At 40.7% G+C, this 26,710-nt stretch overlaps 1 protein-coding gene and 1 long non-coding RNA gene across 6 annotated transcripts in view; one reads left to right on the top strand and one right to left on the bottom strand.

Annotated features, from left to right (window-relative positions):
- ALPK2 (alpha kinase 2) overlaps positions 1–26,710 on the bottom strand; it is a 165,766-nt gene that overhangs the window by 7,235 nt on the left and 131,821 nt on the right. For all 5 annotated transcript variants that reach the window (XM_042453898.1, XM_042453902.1, XM_042453899.1 and 2 more), the window contains exons 11-14: positions 22,519–22,793; positions 21,958–22,046; positions 16,864–17,081; positions 14,228–14,276 (exon numbers count right to left, since the gene is read on the bottom strand). In XM_042453898.1, the coding sequence (XP_042309832.1) occupies positions 14,228–14,276; positions 16,864–17,081; positions 21,958–22,046; positions 22,519–22,793 (631 nt within the window). The remainder of the gene's footprint in view (positions 1–14,227; positions 14,277–16,863; positions 17,082–21,957; positions 22,047–22,518; positions 22,794–26,710) is intronic.
- On the top strand, positions 9,741–22,236 carry LOC121923472. The gene is made up of 4 exons (XR_006102376.1): positions 9,741–9,900; positions 19,023–19,127; positions 19,333–19,508; positions 22,168–22,236. It is a non-coding gene; the product is annotated as an uncharacterized LOC121923472 (long non-coding RNA).

Genomic DNA, 26,710 nt, shown 5'->3' with positions numbered 1-26,710 from the left:
GAGGCCCATCTGTATCGTGCTCCTCAATAATATAGTTGGCCAGTCGCCCCGGCTTGTGTCTCCTCCTACGACGCTGACCTGTTCAAAGCTGCATTCATCACTGCTTGTTTTGGGGCTTTCAGGGTGGGAAAATTGGTGACCGCCTCCAAGGCTGATATATCGGGGCAGGCTTACGGATTGCTGATGTGTCTGTGGCTCTAAATATTGTCTGTTTAGCTCTTCACAGGTCCAAGTGTGATCAACTTGGAAAGGGACAACCCGTTGAGCTGCTGAGGCGGTGTGGCTCTTCAACCAATTGTGGCAGCCTGCCCCCGGAAGGATGGGCCACTGTTCGTTCAGGCTGATTGAACTTTGCTAGCACGCTGCCAGCTGGTGTCGATATTGCGGATGGCCCTGGGGAGCCTCGACCTGCCGCTAGAATAATTCGGCAGCCATTCTTTCTGGATTGGGGCTGCCACATCTGCTGCTCAATGTGGACTGCCAGTGGACATTATAAAAGGCTGGAAGATGGCGGGCTACATTCGCCTGGACAGAGACGCTTCCACCTCGCGAGCTTCAGGGTTGTAGGGTTGGCGGAAGGCAGGCTTGCCTTCTGTGGCGGTTGCATAGGTCTTGGATCTGGTGGGCGTGGTTTCCAGGGCTGCGTAGCGCTGGATCGGGAGTCCATCCGGACGCGGGGGCACTGTGAGCGAGGCGGTGTTGCCATTGCAGGGGCATCACCAGCACAGCGTCCCCCGTTGGCAAGGGATAGTTATGTGATGATGCGCAATTGCAGATATGCAATCAGTCGCTTGAGCAATCGATGGGATATGAGCGGTAACCCATAATCTCTTGCCATCCCGAAGCTTGGCCGTGACCAAGCACTTTGGTTCATCCACTCAGTACTGGGCTGATGGATGACAGATACAGACCTCATGCATTGGAGCCAACCCTACATGTGGTCATGCTAATAAAGTTGTGGCCTTTCCTCCAACATGCTGTGGTTTCTTTGTGTCCGCGGCGGCGTCCCTCTTAGGCAAATGTACAGCTCTCTGATCATCAGTAATCTCACATAATGAAAGGCCACCAAGAAACATCCAGACTGGGGTGGAACATGTGATTCTGTCCTGAAAGTGGTGGCAGCTCTTAGGCTGATTACACAAATCCTAACATTTTCCAAACATACCTTCCTCCTCTGTTGCTTTCTTGTACACACAGTTGAGAACAATACACATCTTGCCATTCCTGTGGTTAACTGCAAACACAGACCTTTTCCCTGATCTTCTCACGAATCTGTACAGCACAACTCCGAGATCAGGCCATGCTCACAAGCATGGAGATTATCATGATACATACCTGATTTTTATTATTCAAATATTTGTCTACCCCTTTTCATCCAATCATCATCATCCCATAATTATGTACAGGAAAGAACAGAAATAGAGGGGAGATACTAAAACAAAACAAAAACTTTGTTGGGGGGGGTCATTTGTTTTGTTTTGTTATTCAACAGCAACTTTGGAACTGTTTCCAAGAGACCATTCCTTCCAGTCTACCTGAGCTGATGTATATTGCTGAAAAAACCCTGTTCCCTTTTTGAGAAGGGGGAGAATAGACCAACATTTCACAGGTGAAAACTAGAACACACATGGCCAAGCAATGCTAGAGTTTGTTCAGGATGGCAAAAGTTATTAATGAGGAAGAACACACAAGCTAGGAGATACTGCAGCAGTTTGCTTTTGCCTCAGCCTGTTGGGAAGGGCAAGATTCTGCTCCTCCTGTCCTCTACCCCCTGCTGAGTGAACTGGGTGCAAACTACTTTTGCACTTTGAACTCACTTTGCATGGACTGAAATAAAATGATGTAAAGGGGGGAGTGGGAGAGAGAAATAGGGGCATTTTAGAAGCAGCTGGAAACATGTGATAATAGGGGAATAATTGGAACTGTCCCTACCAAATTGTGATAGCTGGAGAGAAGCAATAGCAGCTTCATTTATATACCCCTTCCTACTACCTAAGCAGTCTCTAGGCGGTTTGCAACTGTAAGCTCATTGCCCCCAACAAGCTGGGTATTCATTTTAGCGACCTCAGAAGGATGCAGGCCTGAGTCGAGCTGAGCCCTTGGCTGGTATTGAACTCGCAACCTTATGGTTTGTGAGTGAATGGCTGCAGTACTGGCATTTAACCACTGCGCCACCGGGGTACAGTATTATAACTAACAATTCATATAACTTTAGCAACATGCCAGCTATTGTAGTGTGACTCCTTTCCATACTCTGAAAGTGCAGTGGGTCCTTGTTATCCCCTGGGGTTCCAGGATATATATATATATATACACACACACACACACACACAGAGTGAAAACCAAAATCTGTGGATGTCCAAGCCCCATTAAATTCAATAGAGTAGTAAAATGGTGTCTCTTATATAAAATGACAAAATCAAGCCTTCCCTCTTGGAGTGTATATTTTTAAAAATATTTTCAAGCCATGGATGGCTGAATCCATAAATAAAGAATCCGTGGATATGGAGGGGCGGCTGTTATGTCTGAGACCTAGACCTCCTCATATCAGACATATGCTCATCTTCCAGAGAGGTAACAACACCGGGATGAATAGAAGTTGCACTGTGGGTGCATTATAATCCCAGTCTCTGACAAACAATAGCCATGGCCATGTTGCTGTGCCTCTGACTATGTGAATGTAATGTAAGGAGAAGGAGAGCACTCTCTCTCTCTCTTTTAAATCTTATCTGAAAGCAAGGGGCCCACACATTGATTGTCATCAATCCCCTCTAACATCCTGAAAATGTGAACTCTTTGTTTGTGCTTTTCCCAAAGAAAATGCTATTTAATTGATTTGATTCCAGCCTCTTTTCCCATTTGGCTTAATTGGTTTAGCATTCTCAAAGTGGTTGGAGAATTGATATTTATCTTTTTAAAAAAGCCTGGTAGAGTGAGGTTGGTTATATATTCCATCGACAAAGGTTAATTTCCTGACTTTGATACCTTAACCTCACTTTATTCAGAAGGCTGAAGGGATTTTGCCTTCTTTTTAAAAAGGGTGACATGTGCCCTCTGCTGAATGAAATTATATTGCAGCCATTTTTGTACTGCAAACAGTATTTTAGTGTGGTGAAAAAAAATGGAAGTTATAATGATTTTATTCTGACCCAAAACCTAAGAGAGGGAATTTTAATATAAATTTTAAAAGCCACAAACATTCAAGTAAACTGTAACATGCACCACAGCAACTAGGGAAGACAACCTCAAATAACAGGATTAGCAACAGTCCTGTAATCAAATTGACCAGGCAGAAGCAGCGACTGATACTACTGCTATGCCAGTACTTGGGAGATTATCACACGTAGATGGGATAGGGATGGGATCGCTCCCTGTCCTTATCCTGTCCTTAACGTCTGTGACTGTGATAGTGCAAAAGACTTTCAAATTGTAGCACCGATCCTGCCATTCATCCATCATTAAAATGGCATTGCAATAATGCAAACCTCCGTTGTTGCAAAATGCCAGCCAATGTCGCTTTAATGATGGGTTAATGACAGGATCTGTGCAATGTCATCTGTAAGTCTTTTGTGTGATCATGGTCAATCACACTTTTCAGATGGGTTAGTGACAGGATCTGTTTGATTTCGTCTAAATGTCCTTCCCACTATCACGCAGAAAAGATGGGGCAAGGACAGGATACCCCCATGTGATAATCTCCATAGTTTCAGAAAAGAGTCAACAACACATAATGCCAAAAATGGCATGAAATTTCATAAAATGGCAGTGACTAACAAATATGAACTGTGCCAACAATGACACTCACATATAGAGCTGCCTTGTGCCTCCGAGCCTGCACTCCCTTTTCTGGTCCATAGGGAGAGACAGAGAGTATCAGGGTGAGAGCACTGTTTTGAAATCTTGTGTGCACATGTGTATATATTCTGCATTTGATGGTTTTGCATTTGACTGGCCTACTCTGTGCAACTGTGGTTAATACTTAATGTCTTCACCTGGGGTTGCCTTTGCAATGTTACCAAAGACAGCCCTCTGATATCGTAAGAGGTTGTTCCCAGGTCTCACATTTTGGCCCCCAAATCTTGCATCCCTATCCACACACCATAATGATGGCTTACCTCCATCACCACACACAGAGTCCTTCAGTCTTTTAGATGTACTCACAGGTGGTGTTTTGACTGATTATCAGAGACCCCCTTCCTGCCCCAATAGGCTATGGCCTATTGCCAGACCTCACTCCAACCCTCTGTGGAATATTTGGGAAGAAGCTGAGACCCATGAGACTAGTCAGGGGAGGATGAGGCAGGGAAATGCTGAAAACAGATGGAACCCATACCTTTTCAATTATCATTTATCATTACTTAGCAAGGAATACCATTCCCTCCTTGCAGGCACAGTAATTCATGGAAAAACATGAGGAAGTGGTAACAACAACAGTTTGTAAGGGCAAGAGAAGGACAGGAGGATTCTGTTTTGCGAGAACAGAGGAATGGATTGTACATATATGTACAGTTCACGTGCCATGGAAATGATACTGAAATAATGCCCCCAAAGAGTTGTTTTTCACTGTGCTGTCATATCTACAAGCTGACATTCTGTTAGTGGAATACATATGTGTAAGTCCATTTCCATTCCATATTCCATTGCTCCATCCACACTGACAAAAGCTACCCTGGATGTACCATAGAGTTGCTCTGGTCCTCTCCCTGGCCATTCCAGGCCTGGTGAGATCAGGGAAGGATTAGAGAAGTGTCTGGCTATGTTCCCGTGGCAAGATGTGAAATGATTACAGTACACGATCTACTGAAACCTCTGGAGGGCCCTAGCAGATCTCTGCAGAGGGTGCAATCTTTTTGTGTCTGGTTACATAACATAGTCATATGCCCCTCTGATTTTCCACCACTCCAGGCACGCAGTGGACATGGACTGAGAGTCTACAGCAACAGTATGGAACAGAGGTTGGTGAATTACCAGTTGTAGTGCAGCTCCACATGTAGAATTTTTACACTACGCTGGCCCACACAAGATTGTGTCCACTGAGTTTTCCTCCTCTACAGATAGTATCCAGTAGTGGTTTTCTCCTGAATGCTAATTCAGCTAAGGGATGAAGGAGAAAGGCATGCCACTAGAATGTCATTTTGGCAGGCACAATTTGTAGCCTGCTCAGAATCTTTTCACAAAACAAAAATACAAAAACCTTGATAATATGCTGTCCACCAAGATGATCAGGTAATAATACACGGAAATCAAATAGTCCTATCTTTGATTGGAGATGTCAGCCTTATCCTATGAAAACTGTTGAATCAAGGACCTCTTTGATATTAAAAACCATTTGCTTCAGCATTTCTTGCAAGATCAAGCTGACTGCTACAAGCAAACTTGGGACTATTTGAATTTCAAATTATAGTTTAAAAATTATATTTACTTGGATCTATTTTATTTTAATTTTTTTGCTAATCAACTTGAAATTGTATTGCCTGTCTTTTACTACCCTTTGTCCTTAGTCCCCACATGGCCAAGCAGGGGAGTGACTTCTGCCTGTATTGAAATCCCTCCAGATCAACTAACCTAGCAACAGAAGTCACATCTGAGACAAAATGAAACCAGTGAAGCTGTGAAAGGATGCATGGTGTATTTTATGCTTTTCAGTTGGCTCCATAAAGTTATCACTGTTTTGTGGATTTTGGATTTTGTTATATTTTGCTGCACGGGCGGCAAACATAGCTACCCCTGAATACGTTTCTTGGAATTTTATATTCTGGGGGCTTTTTATTCAGTTGCTGCTGCAAGTTTGTGTACTAGCTACTCTAAACCAAGTGCATCAGTTTCTTCCTGAGGTTGTCAGATCTCAGAGCCTAGCCCTGAGTTCTTGGTTTTCATGGACTATCTCTAGGCAAGAGATGAGGTTGCAAACTGCCCATTTTTGGGGTGCGGCGGATTGCCATAATTGTCCACTATTACCAGGGACAAAATGTGGAACAAATTCTAGACCAAACTGTAGGACAACTGCAGGACAAAACTCAGCCCAAAATGTAGGACATTTAAGAAAAATTGAGGACCTTAAATGTCCTACATCTTGAGCTGAGTTTTGTCCTGCAGTTGTCCTACAGTTTGGTCTAGAATTTGTCCTACATTTTGTCCCTGGTAATAGTGGAAGGGGTCTGTGTAAATCTCCAGTTCACTTAGTGGAGCACCAGCTTGCTACGGTTTGCTTCAACTTGCAAAGGCTCTCAAGGGAATCTATACATATGTATTTAGTTAAGTGGGGCACTTCAGGGGCCAAAAATGTCACATTAAGTTGGTTCAAGTGTAATACAGAGCCATAGTATAAGCATTACAAGAAGAAACATGCACAAAACATGGTCTTCTCTTCTGGCACAATCATGAAATGCTCAGAAACTTTCACTTCCTTTTTAAAAACAGCAACAGCCACAGCTTGAACTCAACCTGTGGTTGGCATATCCATTATCAATAAATCCATTAGCAAATCTATCAGCAAATATTTCTGATAACCAAAAAACAATGGTAACAACAAAATGACTAACACTCACCCCACCAAATTATAATGCTGAAATTAAGAGAACTGGGCAATGGCAACCAGGTGTGCATAGCTGCATCAAAGAACTGTGAGGTCTTTTCATTACTGCTACTCAGAACAAATCTGTGGCTGAAAATACTTTAACTGTGAGTAGTTGCCCCTGAGTTGGTGAATAAATACTCTTTTAAAAACACAAATAGATCCTGTGACCCTGAATTCTGCCTTCTGCTTTAAGAAGCAGGCTTGTTATCAAGAGGCCATAATTATCTGCAAAATCTTAAATGGTAGCTGCTGATCTTTTCCTTGCAGCCAGGCTGGGCAGCAGAAGAAAGGAGAGATTGTGAGCCCAGGGGGGTAGCTAGCTTCTTTTATATAATGCTTAACACAAATCATGTGCAAACCTTTCTACTACTTTAAATATGAGGATTGCAAAAGCCTCAAGTCATTTCTATGTTTGTAATCCTCATCTATAACGCAGATGTTGAATTCATCCTATACTCTGCTGGGAAAGTTTATACTTCTGGGGTTTAAAATTTAGATGGTTTTCTTATAATCATTTTTTTTAAAGTCGCCATTGTTAGATATTTTTTTCTCCAAAAAAAAAAAAAAAATAGAAATATGAACCAACATCATTCTTTCTTAATCAGCTTCTGTATTCCTGGAATTTTCTTCTTTACCTCTTAAAGAGATATATGGCCTTTAGCCATTGCTGAAAATACTATATGGAATATTAATCGGACTGATTCCCTGGAACACATATTGAATGCTCATTAAAAGCATATAACATTAGGGCAAAGAAAATAAATGGCCATGAATTATTCATAATGCTTTGCCTTAGTGGCTTTTATTAAGTCTCTGAATAATGATTTAACAGCAAGACACTGGAGTATCCTTTCCCTAGTTCAAATATACTTGGAATACAAATCAGGTATTAGCATTAGCTAAATCACAGGTATGTTTCTTTGGTAGGTTGGACTATTTGAAAATGTAATGGCCAAACTGATGACAAATATTCAGCCCTAAAGAATATGAACAGGGATCATGAATTAAGGGCTTGAAGAAATTTTAATATGTTGTGCTTATTTATACATTAAAATATTTTATATGTTTTTATATTTGTTTGTTTACTAACAGCCTGACATGCACTCATGGTATAAAAAGTCTAAAACCTACAGTAACCTTTAGATTTTGAAGTAGCTCTCAGTTGAAAATATGACAGCATAGCAGGCAGGAAGGTAAAAATCTCTTGATCTTGATTTTGTTGAGTTTTGTATCAGATGCCAAGACTTTGTATGCGTTTTCCAAACTGAAATATGTACAATTTCTCCTTATTTTCCTCCTAATTGGCACAATTTGCTTAATTTATACTTTTTCTTGTTGACTAAAGCATGCAACTGTGCATCTCCCCTCCCTCCGCATTATGCAAACTCTAGGTGTTTACATTCAAAATATACATATTGTTTTGCACACACTTCCACTTTTCATAACTGCCCTGTTAGCCTAGCAAATGTGAGAATGCTAAGGGTAGGAGGCCATTTTCTCAGAAGTCTTGGGAAGAGTGAAAACCCTAGTTTTATTGAAACTGTTGAGTCCCAACAAAATCTCCTTCCAACCCTAGAGGCAGATACTTTATTTCTGTACAGGGCATAGCTGCTTGCCACTTGCTTAGCCCAAAGGCCTCCTGCATATACACTACCAGATGAAGCAGCAGCAGAGGGTTAGGCTGTGCTAAATGGATCACATCCATTGAAGCCAGTCTCTTAAAGCACTGAGGATAAGAATAGCTTAGTAGATGACAAAACTGAGGCTGACATACTTTGGCCACATCATGAGAAGGCATGACTCACACAAAAAGACATTAATGCTTGTAAAGGTGGAGGGCAATAGAAACAGAAGAAGATTGCACACCGGATGGCTAGACTCAGTTAGGGAGGTCACAGGCATGAATCTGCAGGACTTAAGAAGAGCAGTGAAGGACAGGGAAGCTTGGAGATGTCTAATTTACAAGGTCACCAGGAACTGGCCCTGACTTGAGGGCAGTCAACAACAACAACAAACATAGGCTGCCAGATCTCAGCCTTGCAAGCTTGTGCTCTACTAAATGAGCTAGAGCACTTTCCTCTTGCCTGGAGCTGAGACCACCCAAACTGGAGAATTTGCACCCTTTTCTCCCATCTGAGATCTAGCAACCCTAACTAAATCCTTCTCACTCTTCCAACAGCTTACTAAACAGGGACATCTATACCATCCCCCCACCCCATCCAGCTTCAATAGAAATATCCTCTCACCCCTGGGGTGATTTGAATACTCATCTTTTAAGGCCAACATATAAATTGCCAGGGTGGTATTGGTTGCTCCTTTCCCATAATTAAATTCCATGGTATTTGGACACCATGCACTATACCAAGTTGGTTGGATGATGTAATATCACTCTAGGATAGGCAACTGTGTTTCTTTCCTGGTGGGCAAAGAGACAGTGTCAGTAATCCACTGCTTGTTGTTGTTGTTGTTATCTGACACCTTCCTCATGTGTGCCTTCAAGTCATTTCCAATTTATGGTGACCCTAAGGCAAACTATCATGGGGGTTTCTTGGCAAGATTTGTTCAGGTTTATCATTGCCTTCCCCTATGTGACTTGCCCAAGGTCACCCAGTGGGTTCATTGGCCAAGCAGAGAATTGAACCCTGGTCTCCAGAGTTGTAGTCAAAAACTCAAACCATAATGCCATAATGGCTCTCCTACATTCCCCATCCCCACACATAAGAAAGAATGAAGAAAATCCCATTCCTTCTAGAATCTTCAAGTTATTTTAATGTTCAATGTGGTCCAGTTCCTGACTAGCTGTTGCAGCTGAGGCAGTCTTCCTACATATCCAGTTCTACTTTCACTTGCAAATTGGCATGAGGACTCTCACTAATTTGCATAATATGATACTCTAAAAAATCTGAATTTACAAAAAGAGAATTATGGTGAATAGTCTCTATTCTATTATTGTTTCAATTTCCTTCCAGCAATGATAACTATTCATATTTCTTTTCCTATATGTTCTTTGATTCTCCCCTCTTCACAGCCACCACAGAGTCCTCCCACAAATAAATAAATAACACTGTGTTCTCTATTTTCTGTCCTAGAATAATTTTTATCCCTTACATCTTGTTCCCTGTTTTCTTTATACAGTTTGTAGGAGAATTGCTGACCCTAAACAGCCTCTTCGCAACACCCGGAAGGGACATAAAATCTTGATGAAAATCTTTTTGCTGATTTGAATTTGCTGTGGGAAAAGATGGATGATACTGAAGCTCTGTATCTTTATCATAATGCACCAAGCTTGTTGTCTAAATACATAAAGTTGCAAAAATAAAAAGGTAAAAATATTTTTAAAACCAACCACTTCACATTTTGTTTCCATGAAATATATACTAATCATCTCTTGCTTCTACTATCTTGTTGGCTTCTTTGCCTATTGCTTCCCTCTTTATGTTTACTCTTTTAAAGTTCTTGCTTTGCCATTTATTTGCTAACAGAAAAGAAGGCGGCCAAAATTTAAGGAAACAAGATGAATTATGGGCAGTGATTACTTGATTTTTTAAAAATAAAAATGTCTATCCTGGATAAATTAGCTAAAGCATCACTTAAACATGTTAAGACAACTGAAAGAACCTCAGTTGTTCACACACTTCTTCCCTCTTGTACTTGAACTGTACTCCATTCATTTTCAGAGATAACCATGAATAGTTCTACAATTATGCATACCAACTACCGTTAGTATTATAACATACTTATTGATTAGGTTTCAAGAATTAAGGTAGGCAGAGTTGGATGATCAAAAATATAAGCTAGCAGTTCATATGCAGGGACTATATCTGATTGTGTGTTTCTAGGGTTGTGGAAATCAACTCAAGGCTTAAGGCTTGAGAAATAATATAGAACTTTTGGCTTCCCAATTTTTCCCCCTTGGGCAGCATGCCAATTTATTCCTGAAGAAGTTATTTTTTTCCCCTTTATTTATTTATTTGCTCAAGACTTAACAAAAAATTCATGACCTCCAAAATATATTTGTACAAAAATTTCCAGCGTCTTGAACTAAATCTTTTTTTCCCCTCCCCATAAATAAACTCACCCTATCCCCACCCCCTCTGCTATATACAGTGTTTTCTTGAGCATTAATTTCTTATCAAGCAATGCTGAAAAAATAACCCTCTTTTAACATTGTCTTTATCGATCTGTGTGATTTGACTATTATCCACGACTCTATTCTCCATAAACATTTCCCTTCCAACCGGAGATATATACTTAGTATACTGGAACTATATACATCACAGTCCTGATAACATGTCCCATATATAATCTTTACACAAAAGTTTTATAATCAATAACCATAGTCCGTATCCACTAACTTACTTATATTTACCTACAAACTCATACAGTTTTTTCCAGTCATTTTCCCAATCTTGAGACCATCTATCACTTCTTAACAAAGTTAGTTTATCTAGCTGAGCCATACTTAGCCATTTTTCCAGCCATTCCTGCATTGTAGGGATATTCTTATCTTTCCATTTCCGGGCATAACATAATCTCGCTGCCGTATAAGCCTATAATAGAATTTTCAAATATCTACGTTCTTGTTTTTCTACCATAATATTCAAAAGATAACTCTCTGGTTTAAATTTAATCTTAATTTGTAGAATCTTTTGTGTTAAATCATGGACTTCTTTCCAGAATTTATTAACTGATGGACATGTCCACCAAACATGATATAATGTAGCCTGCTTACTTTGACATTTCCAGCAATTACTGATGTTACTGCCTTGCATCTTTGCAATTTTATTAGGTGAATAATGCCAACGATAAAGCATTTTATAAAAATTCTCTTTAACGTCCATGCTATCAGTGAATTTTAGATCTTGTCCCCATGTTTTATGCCAAGTGTCAATGGAAATAGAGTATCCAAAATTTTGCGACCACTTCACACAGGCTTCCTTTATTATTTCCGTTTCTGTCTCTCTTTTTAACAATAATTTATATATTTTAGCTATGGTTGCGTCTTTTGAATACAGTAATATCTCATCTAATTCATTCTCTCCTTCCTCAATTCCATAAATTTTTAAATCAGATTTTAATCTCTCCACTAATTGATAAAAAGTAAACCAACTCATGTTATACCCGAGAGCTCTTAATTGTTCTATTGATAACATTTGAGGATTATTGCCTTCCCATTCTAACAGAGCTTTATATCTAATTGTATTTTGGGCTTGTTCTCGCTCATAACCCCAAGCCTCTTGAGACGAAGTCCAAATTGGTAATTTCTTATAGAATCTCTTTTTGATCTTTACCCATGTTACATAAAGTGCCTTCCTAATCACGTGATTAACAAAATCTTTATGTTTTTCTTTTCTATCGTAACATAAATACCCATGTCACCCATATCTTATGTTAATACCCTCTAGTTGTAACAAATCTTGGTCCTCAAAATTAATCCAGTTCCTTACCCACTCTAAGACACATGCATAGTAATATACAGTAGTTTCAGATCCGGGACGCCCAGACCACCATTTTCTTTCAAATCTTTCATAATTATTCTCTTTATCCGGGGTTTCTTCTTTTTCCAAATAAACTCAAAAATCTTTTGTTCCCATTGTATAAAAGGCTTGTCATCTTTAACAATTGGTAGATTTTGGAAAAGAAACATAAATTGTGGAAGAATATTCATTTTAATTGAGGCTATCCTACCGAAAAGAGACAGATTCAGATTTGACCACCTTTCCAAATCTTTAGTAACTTTTTTCCACATACGTGTATAGTTATTTTCAAATAATTCAGAAGGTTTTTTTGATAGTATTATTCCCAAATATTCAACTCTATTACTTAAATTTAATCCAAGTTGTTGTTGAAGATGAAAACCTTCTTAAAAATCCTGAGGTTGTAAAGCAAGCAAAGGAAACTTTGAAATTCTACTTTAAAGAAAATCTTAACAAAGGTGTCAAACTTAAAACTGTTTGGGACGCCAGTAAGGCTGTTATGCGCGGGTTTTTCATCCAAAAAAGTATAGAACAGTCAAAAAAATGGAAACTTAAGTATGAGACCATAAATCAAAAAATTAAAGAGAAGGAGCGGGAACTATTGAGGGAAAATAATAGGAAAGCTATAATGGCAGAAATAAAAGTTCTGCAAACGCAATTAAACTTAATGATTACAGAAGACTTGGAAAGGAAACTAAGAAGTGTCAAGCAAAGATATTTCGAATCAGGAAATAGATGTGGAAAACTGTTGGCTTATAGTTTACGGGAAAAGAGAGAAAAAAGTATGATATCGGAGATATACGATAAAGACAAACGATTAACAAGAACTAAGGAAATAAAAAAGTTATTTGAAAAATACTATAGTAATCTTTACAGAGAACAAGAAAAAAAAACTTTCTCAAAAGAATTAGAAATCTATCTAAACAAATTTGGTTTACCGGGGTTGGAAGAAGAACAAAGAGAATTACTGAATAATAATATCACGATGAGTGAAATGGTGGAAGTCATTAAGGATCTGAAAAAGGGGAAAGCCCCTGGCCCGGATGGATTGTCGTCAGGCTATTATAAGATTCTGCAGGATGAGTTGTGTTTACCTTTGTTGGAATTAATGAACGATATAGCGGTTAGTGGAATTCCGGAATCATGGACCAATGCATTTATTACTATAATACCCAAAAGTGGAAAAGAATCTAAATATCCTCAAAACTTCCGTCCGATATCGTTACTTAATCAAGATTACAAAATCTTTTCAGCAATTGTAGCTAACAGACTGAAAAAAATCTTACAACAGAAAATTAAAAAAGAACAGTCAGGTTTCTTACCCAAGAGACAGATGAAACGAAATATAAGATACATAGTCAATATGGTAGAATATTATGATAAGAACCCCTCAAAAAAATGTGCATGCGTCTTTCTAGACACAGAAAAGGCGTTCGACATGTTAGACTGGGAATACATGAAAGCAGTAATGAAAACAACTCAGATGGGAATTAAGTTTTGTAATTGGATTGAGGCGATATATAGCGCACAGTCAGCTCAAATCCTTGTGAATGGAGAAAGGACTGAAAACTGTAAAATTAACAGAAGTACGAGACAAGGCTGTCCCCTGTCTCCTTTGATTTTCATTCTATCACTAGAAGTTTTGTTGAATCAGCTTAGAAGAGATAACATAGTAGACGAATCCCATAAAAAGAACACTTCATGTAAAATTTTAGCTTACGCGGATGATCTGGCTCTGATAGTGGAAAATCCTCGGGAAAATATTGATGACATTTTGAATATAATTAAAGAATTTGGAAAATTTGCTGGTCTCAAAATAAATAAAGATAAAACTCAGATAATGACTCTAAATTTAAATGATGAAGAAGAAATTATTCCTGAAGAAGTTAGTTGGGAGCTAGAGATAGATTTCTGTATGTTAAAAGGAGAACATGCAAAACATTTATCACTCCCTTTCTAAAGAAGCAAACGAAAAGATCCTTCAGTTTCCATTAACGTTTTATCAACCAGGAGAGGTTAATGGGAAAGTCCCACTGTGATTTGTTTTGCTTTGCAGAGATGTGGCAGAAAATAGATTTTGTGCACTGGAACTATCCTTATTAAATTTGCACTGTCACAAGACTGATGCACAAGTCAAAAAGCAGGTCATGGAGAAATGTGCTTTTTCACTCACCCTTTGGCTAGTGTTGCTATGCCAACGTCAGTCAGTTTCATTCCTACACCTACAAAACAAAACAGCAAGGCACATTACACACTAGACATTGCAAATTTTAAAAAGGACACACACGCGCACACACGGAGAGAGCTTTTATTAGCGTCATTGTTGATTATGTATGATGCTCATCACATTCTCTGTACATGTTGTATCAAATATTTAATTTCTTGAAGACAGACTATTCATTCTAGTTTGTTCTTGGTTTGGTGCCTTAGTTTTAAAAAAAAGTAAACAGGAACAATGAAAGAGTTCTTGGGCAAAAATGGAACCGGGACAATTTGCATGGACTGCTGTAAGTCATATGATGCTGGCTCCCTGATTTAGGAGGACTGAATACATGGAATGTCTTTATGTACTCATGTTTATTTTAAAATAATTCTGTGTATATAAGTCATGATATCAGAAGGCTGCTCTGTATATCTCAATTGTTTAATATAACAGCCAGGATACTATTGCTAGATTCAGAATTCAAAGATATAGCTGTGTTGGTCTGTTGAATCAGTATGTAGAGAGACCTTGTAGCACTTTTGAGACTAAGGAGCTTATCACACTAGGGAAGATCCCGTGGGAAAACAGGAGTTAAACACAATTTAAAGTACATTCCAATGTAAAAAAAAACCTTGCAAATTTGAGAAGTTTATCGCACCAGGGACTGCCCAAGTGAAATAATGCGAAGTTAATCTGAATGCAAAGCAGAGAAAAATGGCAGCCTTTTTACTTTCGGGTTGTTCCAAAAGTAAAAAGCTCCCATTTTTCTCTGCTTTGCATTCAAATTAACTTTGCGTTATTTCACTGTGACATTATGTGATAAACTGCGGGCATTTCCTAGTTTAAATCTCATTTTAAATCTTTGCTTTAAATCTCACTTAACTCCCATTTTCCCACAGAGTTTCGCTAAACTCCTAACTGAATAAACTCCTAACTGAAAGAAAGAAGTTGGCAGCATGAGTTTTTGGAGACATTTCTGAAGATGTCAGCCACAGAAGCAGGTGAAACATCAGGAATAAACTCTTCTAGAACATGGTGACATAGCCCTAAAAAACCACAAAAAACTACTAAAGTCTACATTGGAGAAAGTAGACTTTAGTCTATGAAAGCTCATGCTGTCAACTTCTTTATTTCACTTCGTCCCAAAGGTGCTACAAGATCTCTCTACATACTTACTGCTAGTTTCAGCTAGAGTAGCCATTAAGGCAACAGGATTTACCTACGTGTTGACTCACATGATATTTTTTGTTGAAGATCTGTGTATATCAAATAAACAATGAATGTAATGCTTTTCCTCACTTGTTCAGCAGCTGAAGTAGTCTGACCGGATGCTCCACACAGTTTACACAACCCCTGGGGTGTCACCCAGTTCAGTCCACACTCCCCCTCACCCCCTAGTGACACTCCTGCATGTAATGGACAGAACAAAATCTGTAGCTGCACTGGAATCTGGCAGATTCTGTCTGTCCTGTGAACAGGTCTATATTCGCCTTACTTAACTTAAAAATCCATGCATGCATATCAACCTCCTAAGGCATTGGCACTGGAATAACAGATGAGCCAAAATGAATACTTTTATTAAAGGCTATCTGCTCTATCTGCTTTTCAAACTGATTCCTAGCAGTGGCATAATGGAGGCATTTATTGCTGCATTTGTTACAGCGGTTGAATATAGCACCATTTGTGGGATTCAAATATTTGTCACAGCAAGTAATTCTTTTTTTTTGCCTCTGACACCAGGTGACCTATTCTTTGAATGAGTATCGCTACAACCTTGAGTAGGTTAGAGAAAAGGAAATACATCAAAATCTTGCTGTAGGATTTTGAAGGCAGCCAGGGGAGTTCTCTACTTATGGGGGTCAATTCCCAAGCACGTAAGGAAGCGGTAACCAGATGATGATAGCCATTCATATTTCCCTTTTGTTTGCTGTTGCGCCAGCAGTGTCTTTGCTTGTCCAGCGTGTCTTCTTTTCACACTCTGCTACTGTGCACAGAATATGGATTCTCCACCCCCCCCCCCCCCATGGCTGGTTGGCATAAATGGAATAGAGTCTATCCATTCTAATTACTGATGCGCTTCCCAAACATTTTTATGAACCATGAACCAGCCACCCCTTTCTTTAGGGGTTTTGAGGTTTGAATAGAATGATTCCTTTTTAGAGTAGTGTTCCAGCTAGAGGCCATAGTGCAGGAAATTGCAGGCAACCCCTCTCACCAACTGAACACACGGTAGCAGCAGGCAACCAGAACAGCCTGCAGGGACAACCAGTGGATTCTATGCTAATTGTGGCCTACACCTCACGTGGTGGCTCTGAGTAGCTCTGCTCATGATGAACCTCTGAAGCCATAGGCTCTGTAGTGAGTTGGGCCTCCTTTTAGCCTCATGTCATGACCAAACATTAACAGTTGGCCATTGTAATGAACCAGCGTGGCATAGTGGTTTGAGTGCTGAACTATGACTCTGGAAGGAAACCAGGTTTCAGTTCCCCTTCCTAAAATCCTAGCTACGTCCCTGCTACCTTTCCACAGTTGCCCAGTTCACCATAGAAAATTCAGGTACACTAGCTTTATATAATGCAGCACAAATAGAACAACTAGGTGCTTACCTTGCATATCTGTTACAAGCAAGCTACCATTGGTTTTTTCATATACCCAGTGCTGAAACGTGCAGCACTTCTGGCCGGCTTCTGAGTCTCTTCTCATGAAGTTTATTTCTTTACCATCCCTAATAGAATATTTCACAAATTCTCCAATCAACTCTTCTTCCACTGTTGCATAAGGGATATTATTCTTGGGACGATGAATTAGGAAAATAGGAATGATCCTGAAATCAAAACCAATAAGAGAACATCATAATAAAAAAGATGACCATAAGAAGCACTTATGGAGTTATAGGATACTGTCCCCACCTCCATATGTGAAAAGCAAGAATGGTAAACTTGGGGTCCTCCAAATTTTAATTGGACTGTAATTCCCAACAGTCACAGATAGTGGTTAGGGATGCTGGGAGTGGTAGTCCAGGAAGACATGGAAGGTTGACACTTTCCCATCCCCATTAACAAAGGATATGTATGAAATGTCTCACATGTTGAGTTGCTCCTAGATATGTGGACTTGTTTCCAAAGAAGTATAAAAGCATTAGGAATTTTTCACTGTTTTGTATTTTTAATTCCAAGTTTTGCTCTGCATGCACAGCAATCTGCTGCAGCTTTTCAGCTCTTTTGTGTTACTTGTGTGTTTCCTCCCTTTATATCACTCAGTGCACACGTGCACATTGATTTTTAATACTAGTGGAAAAGACAACCTAGACAAGATCGTATTATTCCACTTTGTGAATTCTTTTTCTGCAGTGTTCTATTGATAGATAGATATACTTGCATGCACTGATTAAGGACAGTGTGGAATTTCAGCAATACATAGCTATGCATAAAATTTGTTATTTCTCTTGTGTACCTTCAAGTCGTCTCTGATTTATGGCGATCCTAAGGTGAAGCTATCACAGGGTTTTCTTGGCAAGCTTTGTTTAGAGGGGGTTTGTCTTTGCTTTCCTCTGAGGCTGTGAGAGTGTGATTTCCCCAAGGTTACTGAGTGGGTTTCCATCTCTGAGCGGGGATTCAAACCCTAGTCTCTGGAGTCATAGTGCAATGCTCAAACCACTACACTATGCTAGCTCTCAATGCATAAAATACCCAATTAAAAATAAAGTGATGGCAGCCATACATACAGGTCAAACGTTCTTTTATGCAATGTTTTAGCTGTGTACACATGTGCTCCTGTAACACAGAGGGTAAGGGAAACAAAGAACTGAAAATGTGGCAAAGCAGTTCCAGTTCTTCAACAAGAACTCAAGAGATGTGGGATATAAGGTAGACCAAAGGGGAGAAACAACAAAGGAAGGGTTGTCTTGCTTGGTGTTGGGGATATGCAAACAAGCTGAACTAATTCAGTCTTCCTTAGTGTCCTCCAGATCCTGCTTGACCATCTGAAGAAAGACTGATTGTTGCCCATTACCAATTCTGATTTTGAAAGGATGTAGTCCAACACATTTGGAGGACACCAGGTTGGGGAAATCTAAATGGGATGTAATGGATTCAGATTACAAATAATCCATAATTCAGTATGGATTGGACTGTAATTTTAGTGGCAGCAGTGGGTTCTTTGCAACATACATTCCCACCTCAGAAATGTAAAATACACACTAGGAAAGGGATGGCTGTGGCAGGTTATATGTGTGTATGAATATATCATCAGATCACCTAAAGAGATCTTTAAAAAAAAATAGAATCTACAGTGCTTATGTGTTGCGCATTTGTTTTAAAAATTCTTCATAGGACTTTATCACATATGGGGGAAATTGGGGGTTTAAATGGGCATTATCCAGCGATATTCTCATGATCACGGTGAAGATTTTCACATGCATCACGGTTGAAGATAGCTTATCCTGGGAATAACCAGGGAATAACCAGCAACAAATCATTCATGGGGAAATTTGTTGCTGGTTATTCCCTGGTTATTCCCAGGATAAGACATCTTCAGTCGCGATAGTGTGTGAAAAATTTTACTGCAATTGTGCGAATATTGCTGAATAATGCCCATTTAAGCCCCAATTTTCCCTGTTATTTCCTGAGTGATAAAGTCCATAGATACGAGTGCAGTTGCATCTTATTAAAAAAAAGCCCTAAGGCTACCCTCGCATCATCTTCAGACTTCAAGCTCAGTACCATATGCTCAGATGTTCAACTTACATCTTTTGTTTTTTCTGCAGATGAACTCTGTTCATAGCACTCTACCTTCACCTTGCTTGAATAAATCCCCAGAATAGCAAAGAAAGTAACAGACCTGAGCAGAGAGAACCAAGGAGCAAAAGCAAGTAAGCCTGACTCTTTCTTTTATGATATTATGATGCAACAGTGAAAGGCATGCCTATAAATTTCTACCCTAGCTATGATTCCAAGTTAGAATCTAGATGTGAAGCAGCAGATAGCAATCACATTTGCTTGGAATTAGCCAATATGAAAGATTATGTGTGCAAAAAAAGGACTCCTCATCCATTGAATTATATTTTCTTGATTCAGAATGACACATCTGAAGTGTCTAATATCATACGGAAAGAAATGACAAATCAAGCTGCTTGGAGGCATGACACACTCATCCTTGAAGTGAGCAGGAGGAATTTTAACACCCTTCTGAAGAGTTAGCTGTATATAGTTATACTGTGGTGGAACAGCAAATCCTTTGGAAAAGGTCTAAGGTACTGTTGGTACTGCCACTTATTATACCCTTGGCACAGTGTTTCCTTATTAGTGTGCAGTGTTTTTAAAAGAGCTGCTCTGACATAGTGAGTAATAAGATGTGTAGCTAGCATATGTAATAATATAGTATGCATAATATAATATATATTATATTATACATTGTATAATAATATGTATCATAGCATATGCACATTATATTATAATATAATATCATTTATCATATAATATGTACAGCTATCATTGGAGCCAGTGTGGCATAGTGGTTTGAGTACTGGACTATGACTCTGGACACCAGGGTTCAAGTCCCAGTTCAGCCCTGAAACCCCTGAGTGATCTTGGGCAAGTCACATGCTCTTGGCCTCAGAGGAAGGAAATGGCAAAACCTCCTCTGAGCAAATCTTCCTAGGAAACCCCATGATAGGTTTGCCATAAGTCAGAAACCACTTGAAGGCACACAAAAACAACAAGACAAATTATTAATATGGTGACAGCTCAAAATGCTCTAGTTATATTGTGGGGTCATTCCCACTACCAAAAGCTTTGAGTCCTATATGACCCTAGTTCCCACTGGAAATGAATTCTGATCCTCATTGGATCGATTCCAGTGGGAAAAACGCAGAGCAAACACAAAAAACCCGGGTTAATTGGATAGCCGGTTTTTAGAGGTTCTTTTGAGAAGAATCGATTCTGATGCGATTCCTAACAGTGGGAATTCCAGATAAGAATCAATTCTTTCCGAAAAGGGAACAAAAGGGAAGGACAAATGGCAGAGGGGTGTATGCCATCCATCCCCAGAGATGTCACACACACAGTGCCGCCGTTTTGGGTCCTTTAAAAAAAATTAATCGCAAAATTGAAAGATTGGCAAAGCACCTACTTGCAAAGTCAGGTAGCTGCTAAACCATTCTACCGATTCTGAGATTAATTTTGTTCTTGTTTAAAAAAAAAAAAAAAAAGCCTCCTCCTCCTCCTCCTCCTGGGCCCCAAGTCCCTGATCCTCCTCCTCCTGCTGCTGCCTCCTTCTTCTTCTTCCTCCTCCTCCCCCTCCTCCCTCCCCACTGCCACCCATGGATCACCCGATTCAAGGGTGACAGGGGCCTGACAGGGCGGGAAACAGAGCGCTGAGGCCAAGAACGGAGCCTTGTCTCCATCCTTCTCCTCCTCGTCTTCGCTCCATCCCCCAGCCTCCATGTTCTGTTTACCCTGGACTCTACTCTGGGACCAAGGCAAGGCCAGGGAGGAGGAGAAGGAGGGAGACAAGGGCAGAAATGGAGTGCGGAGACTGGGAATCAGAGCCTTGTCCTCCTTGGCAGTGAGGACAAGGCTCACTGCCTCTGGGCACCTTCAGGGCTCCTTCTCCTCCTCGCCCACAGAGAAGGAGCTGAGGGAAGTGAAGGTGTATGGAGCTGTGTGTGGGAGTCACCCTCTCATGCCCATAGTCGCTGCATCCGCACTGGAGAGGTAACCCGGTTTGGCACCGCTTTAACTCTTTCTGGCTCAAGGCTATGGAATTCTGGGAGTTGTTTTGTTGTGGGGCCAAGAAACAGAGTGCTGCAGCTGGGGGAGGGAGTGAGGAGGAGGAGGATAGAGAGAAAGCTGGGGGAGGGAGTGCAGAGACCTGGGGTGGGATCAAGGCAAGGCCGGGAACTAATGGGAATGACAGCCATCAAAAAACAGCTATTCCAAAAAAGGTCCCAATTTGTAGTGTGAATGAAGGACCTTTTGGGATCAATTTACATAGTGGAGCAGAGCCAGATTGCAAAGCGGATTTTACAATAAGTGGGAATGACCCCTGCATGTTTCAACTGCCCCATCAATACTTTAGAGCAGGGATAGGCAGCATGTGGTCTTTTAAACCTTGTCATACTGCACTCCCATAATCCTACACAACTGGCTATGCTTGCTAAGGTTGATGGGAGTTGCAATCCAGCAATATCCAGAGGGCCACAAATTATCTACCCTGTTTACAAAGTATAAGAAGAAAAGTCCCTGTCCTGAGGAATTTACACTCTAAACTTTGGGGACTGAATAGACAATAGGGAAAGAGGAAAAGAAAAGAATGATATGGAGCTCTTTTGTAACTGCTAAAAGCTGTTTGGGAAGTGACGTCCCACAGTAGATGTGTTCTCTTCTCCTATTTCTTCCCTGCATATGGCTAGCAACCACAATGGCTGGATGTTTCTGGGAGTTAAGTCCAAAAAAGTAATTTTTCCAAACTCTAGCTGGCCCAGTTATTATACAGTGTGAGGGCAGTTATGCCTTAATTTGGAAAGGAAGTAGGGATACTTCTGTTGCCTTGCCTCAGGCAGCAACATTTATTGGGCTAGCCCTGGTGAGGCTCATTGACATGGTGAGACAGATTCACACATTTTTCTTTTCAGTCTATAGAATGTCATCCAGCACATAATCCTTGCAGTTAGCGCACTACCATGTTATAAATGTACTCACTCAGGCACTTCTCCAAAGCCTTCTAGTGGTTTTGTTTCAGCGGCATATATCTTGGCATACTCCCTTGCTGTGTTCTGAACATAGCATTCCTACATATTTAAAAAAACAATGGTAGGAACAATAAAAAAAAGAGGAACAATCAACTCAGACAGCTGTAGCAGTGCTTGAACATGGAATGTAAATACTTTCATGTTTTCTTTTCCTCTATAGGTGTCTTATCAGTGCAAGATTTTTCAAACTTTTTGCCTAAAATTTAATGGAGGGGGATGTGCCTGAAAAACATCGGGTTTTGTGCTTGCCCCCCCCGCCCCAAAAAACATTTTTGCACAAAAAGTATTATATATGGGGCACAAAAAAGTTCTACAATACAGAATATGATAAGAAATACTTTCTTAAACCCAGATCATGAAAACTAACACAGAAAGGAGAACACTTGGGACATTACATGAAGATGTGGACATTCAGTGAAGTGAAGAAAATTTGGGGCATTAAGTGAATTAAATCAAGTGAAGATTTGTCCCCATGGACCTTGATCAGAGTGAAACATCAGCAAGTATTTACCTGCAATGCTAACTTGTAATTCTTTTTCACAAGTTCATCATTGTTCTTGGTCCCATAGGCAATGGCATTGTGCACTTTAAGAACACAGGGATGACCGGGGCTGAACACAGGCACCAAGCCTTGCATGACTTTGCTTCGGAAGGCCTTTCGGTGGACTCCTTCCCCAAAATGTAACTCTTCTGTCGTAATCCTCCCATGCAAGCTTTTACTCAAATAACTATCGCAGATGAAGTCTTCTCTGAATATAAGTTGGAGGAATTCAATATCTTCCAAGCCTATCAAATAAATAAATAAATAAATTACAAAGAAGAAGCTTCATTCTATACCAAAAAGTAGTAATACAAACATTTCCTGACTACAATGCATTGTGCTAATTTGTGGAATAAAACCTTTTAAAAATATATTGTGAGTGTTTCTTTCACCCCAGCACTATATAATTTACAGCACTATATAAATAAAGGATGATAATAATAATAATAATAATAATAATAATAATAATAATAATGCAATGATATAACTAGAAACAAGCCAAGGGGAGAAAAAGATTGAATTTTTTTATTCTTGCATGCAGAAATAAATGCAGAAAAATAAATGCATTATACTGGTTTTGCAAAAATGCTGAGAGTTCTTAGAAAAACTTGAGAAATTTTCAGAAGTAATCTGGTAGGTTCTCTCTTTTCATTGACAGGGAAAACCCATCTATGAGTTCTCAATTACACTGCAGTCCCATTAGTCCTCAAGTGCAAAGCATTGCTGCCATGGCAGTTCTGATATTGGCACTCATGTCTCTTCTTGGTGTTAGTGTCTCCTCCACTCCCCCTGTCACTCACTATTTGCAAGAAGACTGTTTTCTGGGTTTTTTTCTATTTCTTTTATTTTTTTATTAAATGGCATTAGCATACATTAGGAATGTCATTAAAAATAATAATAATAAACACCCAAAAGGCACGCTGGTAGGGCATAGGACAGGAAGATGGGGTTAAGAAGGAGAGCAGAAGAGAGCACAAGGGACCATTATTGGTAAAAACAGTTCCAGTCACACTATTGCAGAGACATGAGATAATGAATAATAATAACTTTATTACGGCCAATTGGCCAGCACGTGAGATAATGAATGTTACTAAACTGGTATGCTTGCATTAAATTTTACTAACACAATTGCAGTGGCACCAACAGCTCATGTGATAATGTCCTCACAGGTAATTCGCCACTCACTTACTCTGAGGCTGCACCCACACTGCAGAAATAATCCAGGTTGACACCACTTTAACTGGCATGGCTCCATGCTATAGAATCCTAGGATTTTTAATTTGTTGTGACACCAAAGCTCTCTGACAGAGAAAGCTAAATGTCTTACAAAATGACCAGTCACAGGATTCCATAGCATGGAGCCATGGCCGTTAAAAGTAGTGTCAACCTGGATTATTTTTGCAATGTGGATATAGTCTGAGCTATAGCCTCCGTTCAAGACCTGGTATTCCTTGGAAGTCAAATCCAAGCAGCAAAGGCACCTAAAAGAGGCATTTGCAGTTACCAAATCATAAGCCATGCACCTGTTTTAAAGCAAACGGCATGATTAATGCTGCTTCTTGATGAAAGAGTGACCAACCAGTCAGTTGAATGAGCTAAAGCTGACCAACACAACCTGGATGCAACCCAACATCCCCTTAGTGTTGTCATAAATGAGCGGGTGCTATTGTGCAATACATAACCACAATGAATAACACTTCTGTATGCACAACCCAACTTCTGCTGCTGTCAGAAGAATATGTGTTTTGCACAAGAGCAAATAATCTACCCTGTACATGTAGCATGTTTTACACATGTGTACGTCACTAGCAGGATGCCAGTCCGTGCCTGACATGTCTGGTGTGGTGATTATAAAATCCTCTTGCCAAAAGTACTATCTATGTTTAGCGTGAGTGTAGGAATTTACATGCTATGGTTGTGATTAAGGTACAGCAACATATGGGGAAAGCATTTAATAAATCATTGTCTTTCTCTTTGGGTAACATTACATAGTGCAAGCTTTGGCAAATACCCGATGTGAAAGCACTGGGAATAAGCATGTCAAAACATCTAATTGTCATGGCTCCATTCTTTACACTGCTTTCTGACTCTGCAAACTAAAGAAGCAACTTATGTCAAAATGGACAAGACACAGAGCTCTGACTACAGGAAGTGTCACTGTTCCTCTTCAAGGAAGAAATCAAAAATTTACATGGGGAACTGCTCAAATGGTCCTATATTTAATAATAATAATAATAATAATAATAATAATAATAATAATAATAAAACTTTATTTATATACCGCCCTTCTAAAAACCAGGGCGGTGAACAACAGTTCCAACAATATAACAACAGGTCATACAAAACATTAAAAACAGATTAATAAAAATAATAAAATGTCCATGCCGGCAAGACAGTGCTGACAAGGGGAGGGGGGAGAGTAGCTGGTCAGGGGTAAGCTTGTTCAAATAAGTGGGTCTTTAGCCCCTTCCTAAATTGGGCTAGGGAGGTGGCTGAGCGGAGCTCGAAGGGCAGCGCGTTCCAGAGGTTGGGGGCTGAGATGGAGAAAGCCCTCCTGGTGGTAGAACTATATTTCGCCTCTGGAACGGTTAACAATAGCTGCCCTGATGATCTGAGTGTGCGGGGCGGATTGTACGGAGAGAGGCGGTCCTCCAGATACCCTGGGCCCAAGCCATTTAGGGCTTTATAGGTAATAACCAACACCTTGTATTGCGCCCGGAAGCGAATAGGCAGCCAATGTAAGTCTTTAAGGACTGGTGTTATATGACTGGCCCTGGCAGTGCCAGTAACCAGACGGGCTGCCATATTCTGCACAAGTTGCAGCTTCCGGGTATGGTACAAGGGTTGCCCCATGTAGAGCGCGTTGCAGAAATCCAAACGAGAGGTTACCAGGGCGTGTACAACCGTTTCAAGGTCTCCCCGGTCGAGGTAGGGACGCAGCTGGCGTATCAGCCGAAGCTGATAACAGGTGCTCCTGACCGTCGCATCCACCTGAGATGTAAGGTGGAGCGACGAGTCCAGGAGCACCCCCCAGGCTGCGTACAGAGTCCTTCACGGAAAGCGTGATTCAATTCAGGACTGGTGGAACCACCGCCAACCCCGGACCGGGGGAACCTATCACGAGTACTTCCGTCTTCTCTGGATTCAGGCTGAGTCTGTTGTCCCTCATCCAGCCCATTACCGACTCCAGACAGGCCACGAGAGGAGAGACGCCAATCCCGGTCACTGCATCAGTCGGAGACATAGAGAAGACTATTTGGGTGTCATCAGCGTACTGATAACACCGCGCCCCATGTCTCCGGATGATCTCTCCCAGCGGTTTCATGTAAATGTTGAAAAGCATGGGAGACAGAATGGCTCCTTGAGGGACCCCAGATGTAAGGGCCCTCTCGTCGGAGCGCACGTCTCCCAGCTGCACCATCTGGGACCTCCCGGAGAGGTAGGACCAGAACCACTGGAGCGCAGTGCCCCCGATTCCCACCTCCGCCAGGCGTCCCAGAAGGATACCATGGTCTATGGTATCGAAAGCCGCTGAGATGTCCAAGAGCACTAACAGGGACACGCTTCCCCTGTCCATGCCCAGACGGAGATCATCGACCAAGGCGACCATAGCAGTCTCAACCCCGTAACGCGCCCGAAAGCCGGTTTGAAATGGGTCTAGATATTCCGTTTCATCCAAGATCGATTGAAGTTGGATTGCAACCGCCCGCTCGATCACCTTCCCCAGAAATGGCAATAGCGAAATAGGCCGATAATTGTTATGCAACAGGGGGTCGAGGGAGGGCTTTTTTAATAGAGGTTTAACTACGGCCAATTTCAAATTTGTTGGAAATTGGCCATCCCTCAGTGAGGTGTTAATAATCCGCTGTAACAGCAAAGTTACAGCTGGGCCCCCCTGTGCCGCTAGCCATGAGGGACAGGGATCGAGAGGGCATGTTGTCTTCCTAACACTTCCAAGGATCTTGTCCACATCCTCGGTACTGACAGACTCAAACTGATCCAGACTAACCAAGTTCACGGATGCCCTGGATACCTCTACTCTAGGTTCTGCTCTAAGGCTGGCCTCAAGACCTTCGCTTATCCGAGAGATTTTATCCGCGAAGAAGTTGTTAAATTGGTCGCAGCAGGCCTTAGAAGGTTCAAGGATCTGGTTCGGGGCAGG

Source organism: Sceloporus undulatus, chromosome 2, assembly GCF_019175285.1.
Source record: "Sceloporus undulatus isolate JIND9_A2432 ecotype Alabama chromosome 2, SceUnd_v1.1, whole genome shotgun sequence".
NCBI lineage: Eukaryota > Metazoa > Chordata > Lepidosauria > Squamata > Phrynosomatidae > Sceloporus > Sceloporus undulatus.
Note: the sequence above shows the minus strand (reverse complement) of the source record. Positions and strands in the feature narration are given on the sequence as shown.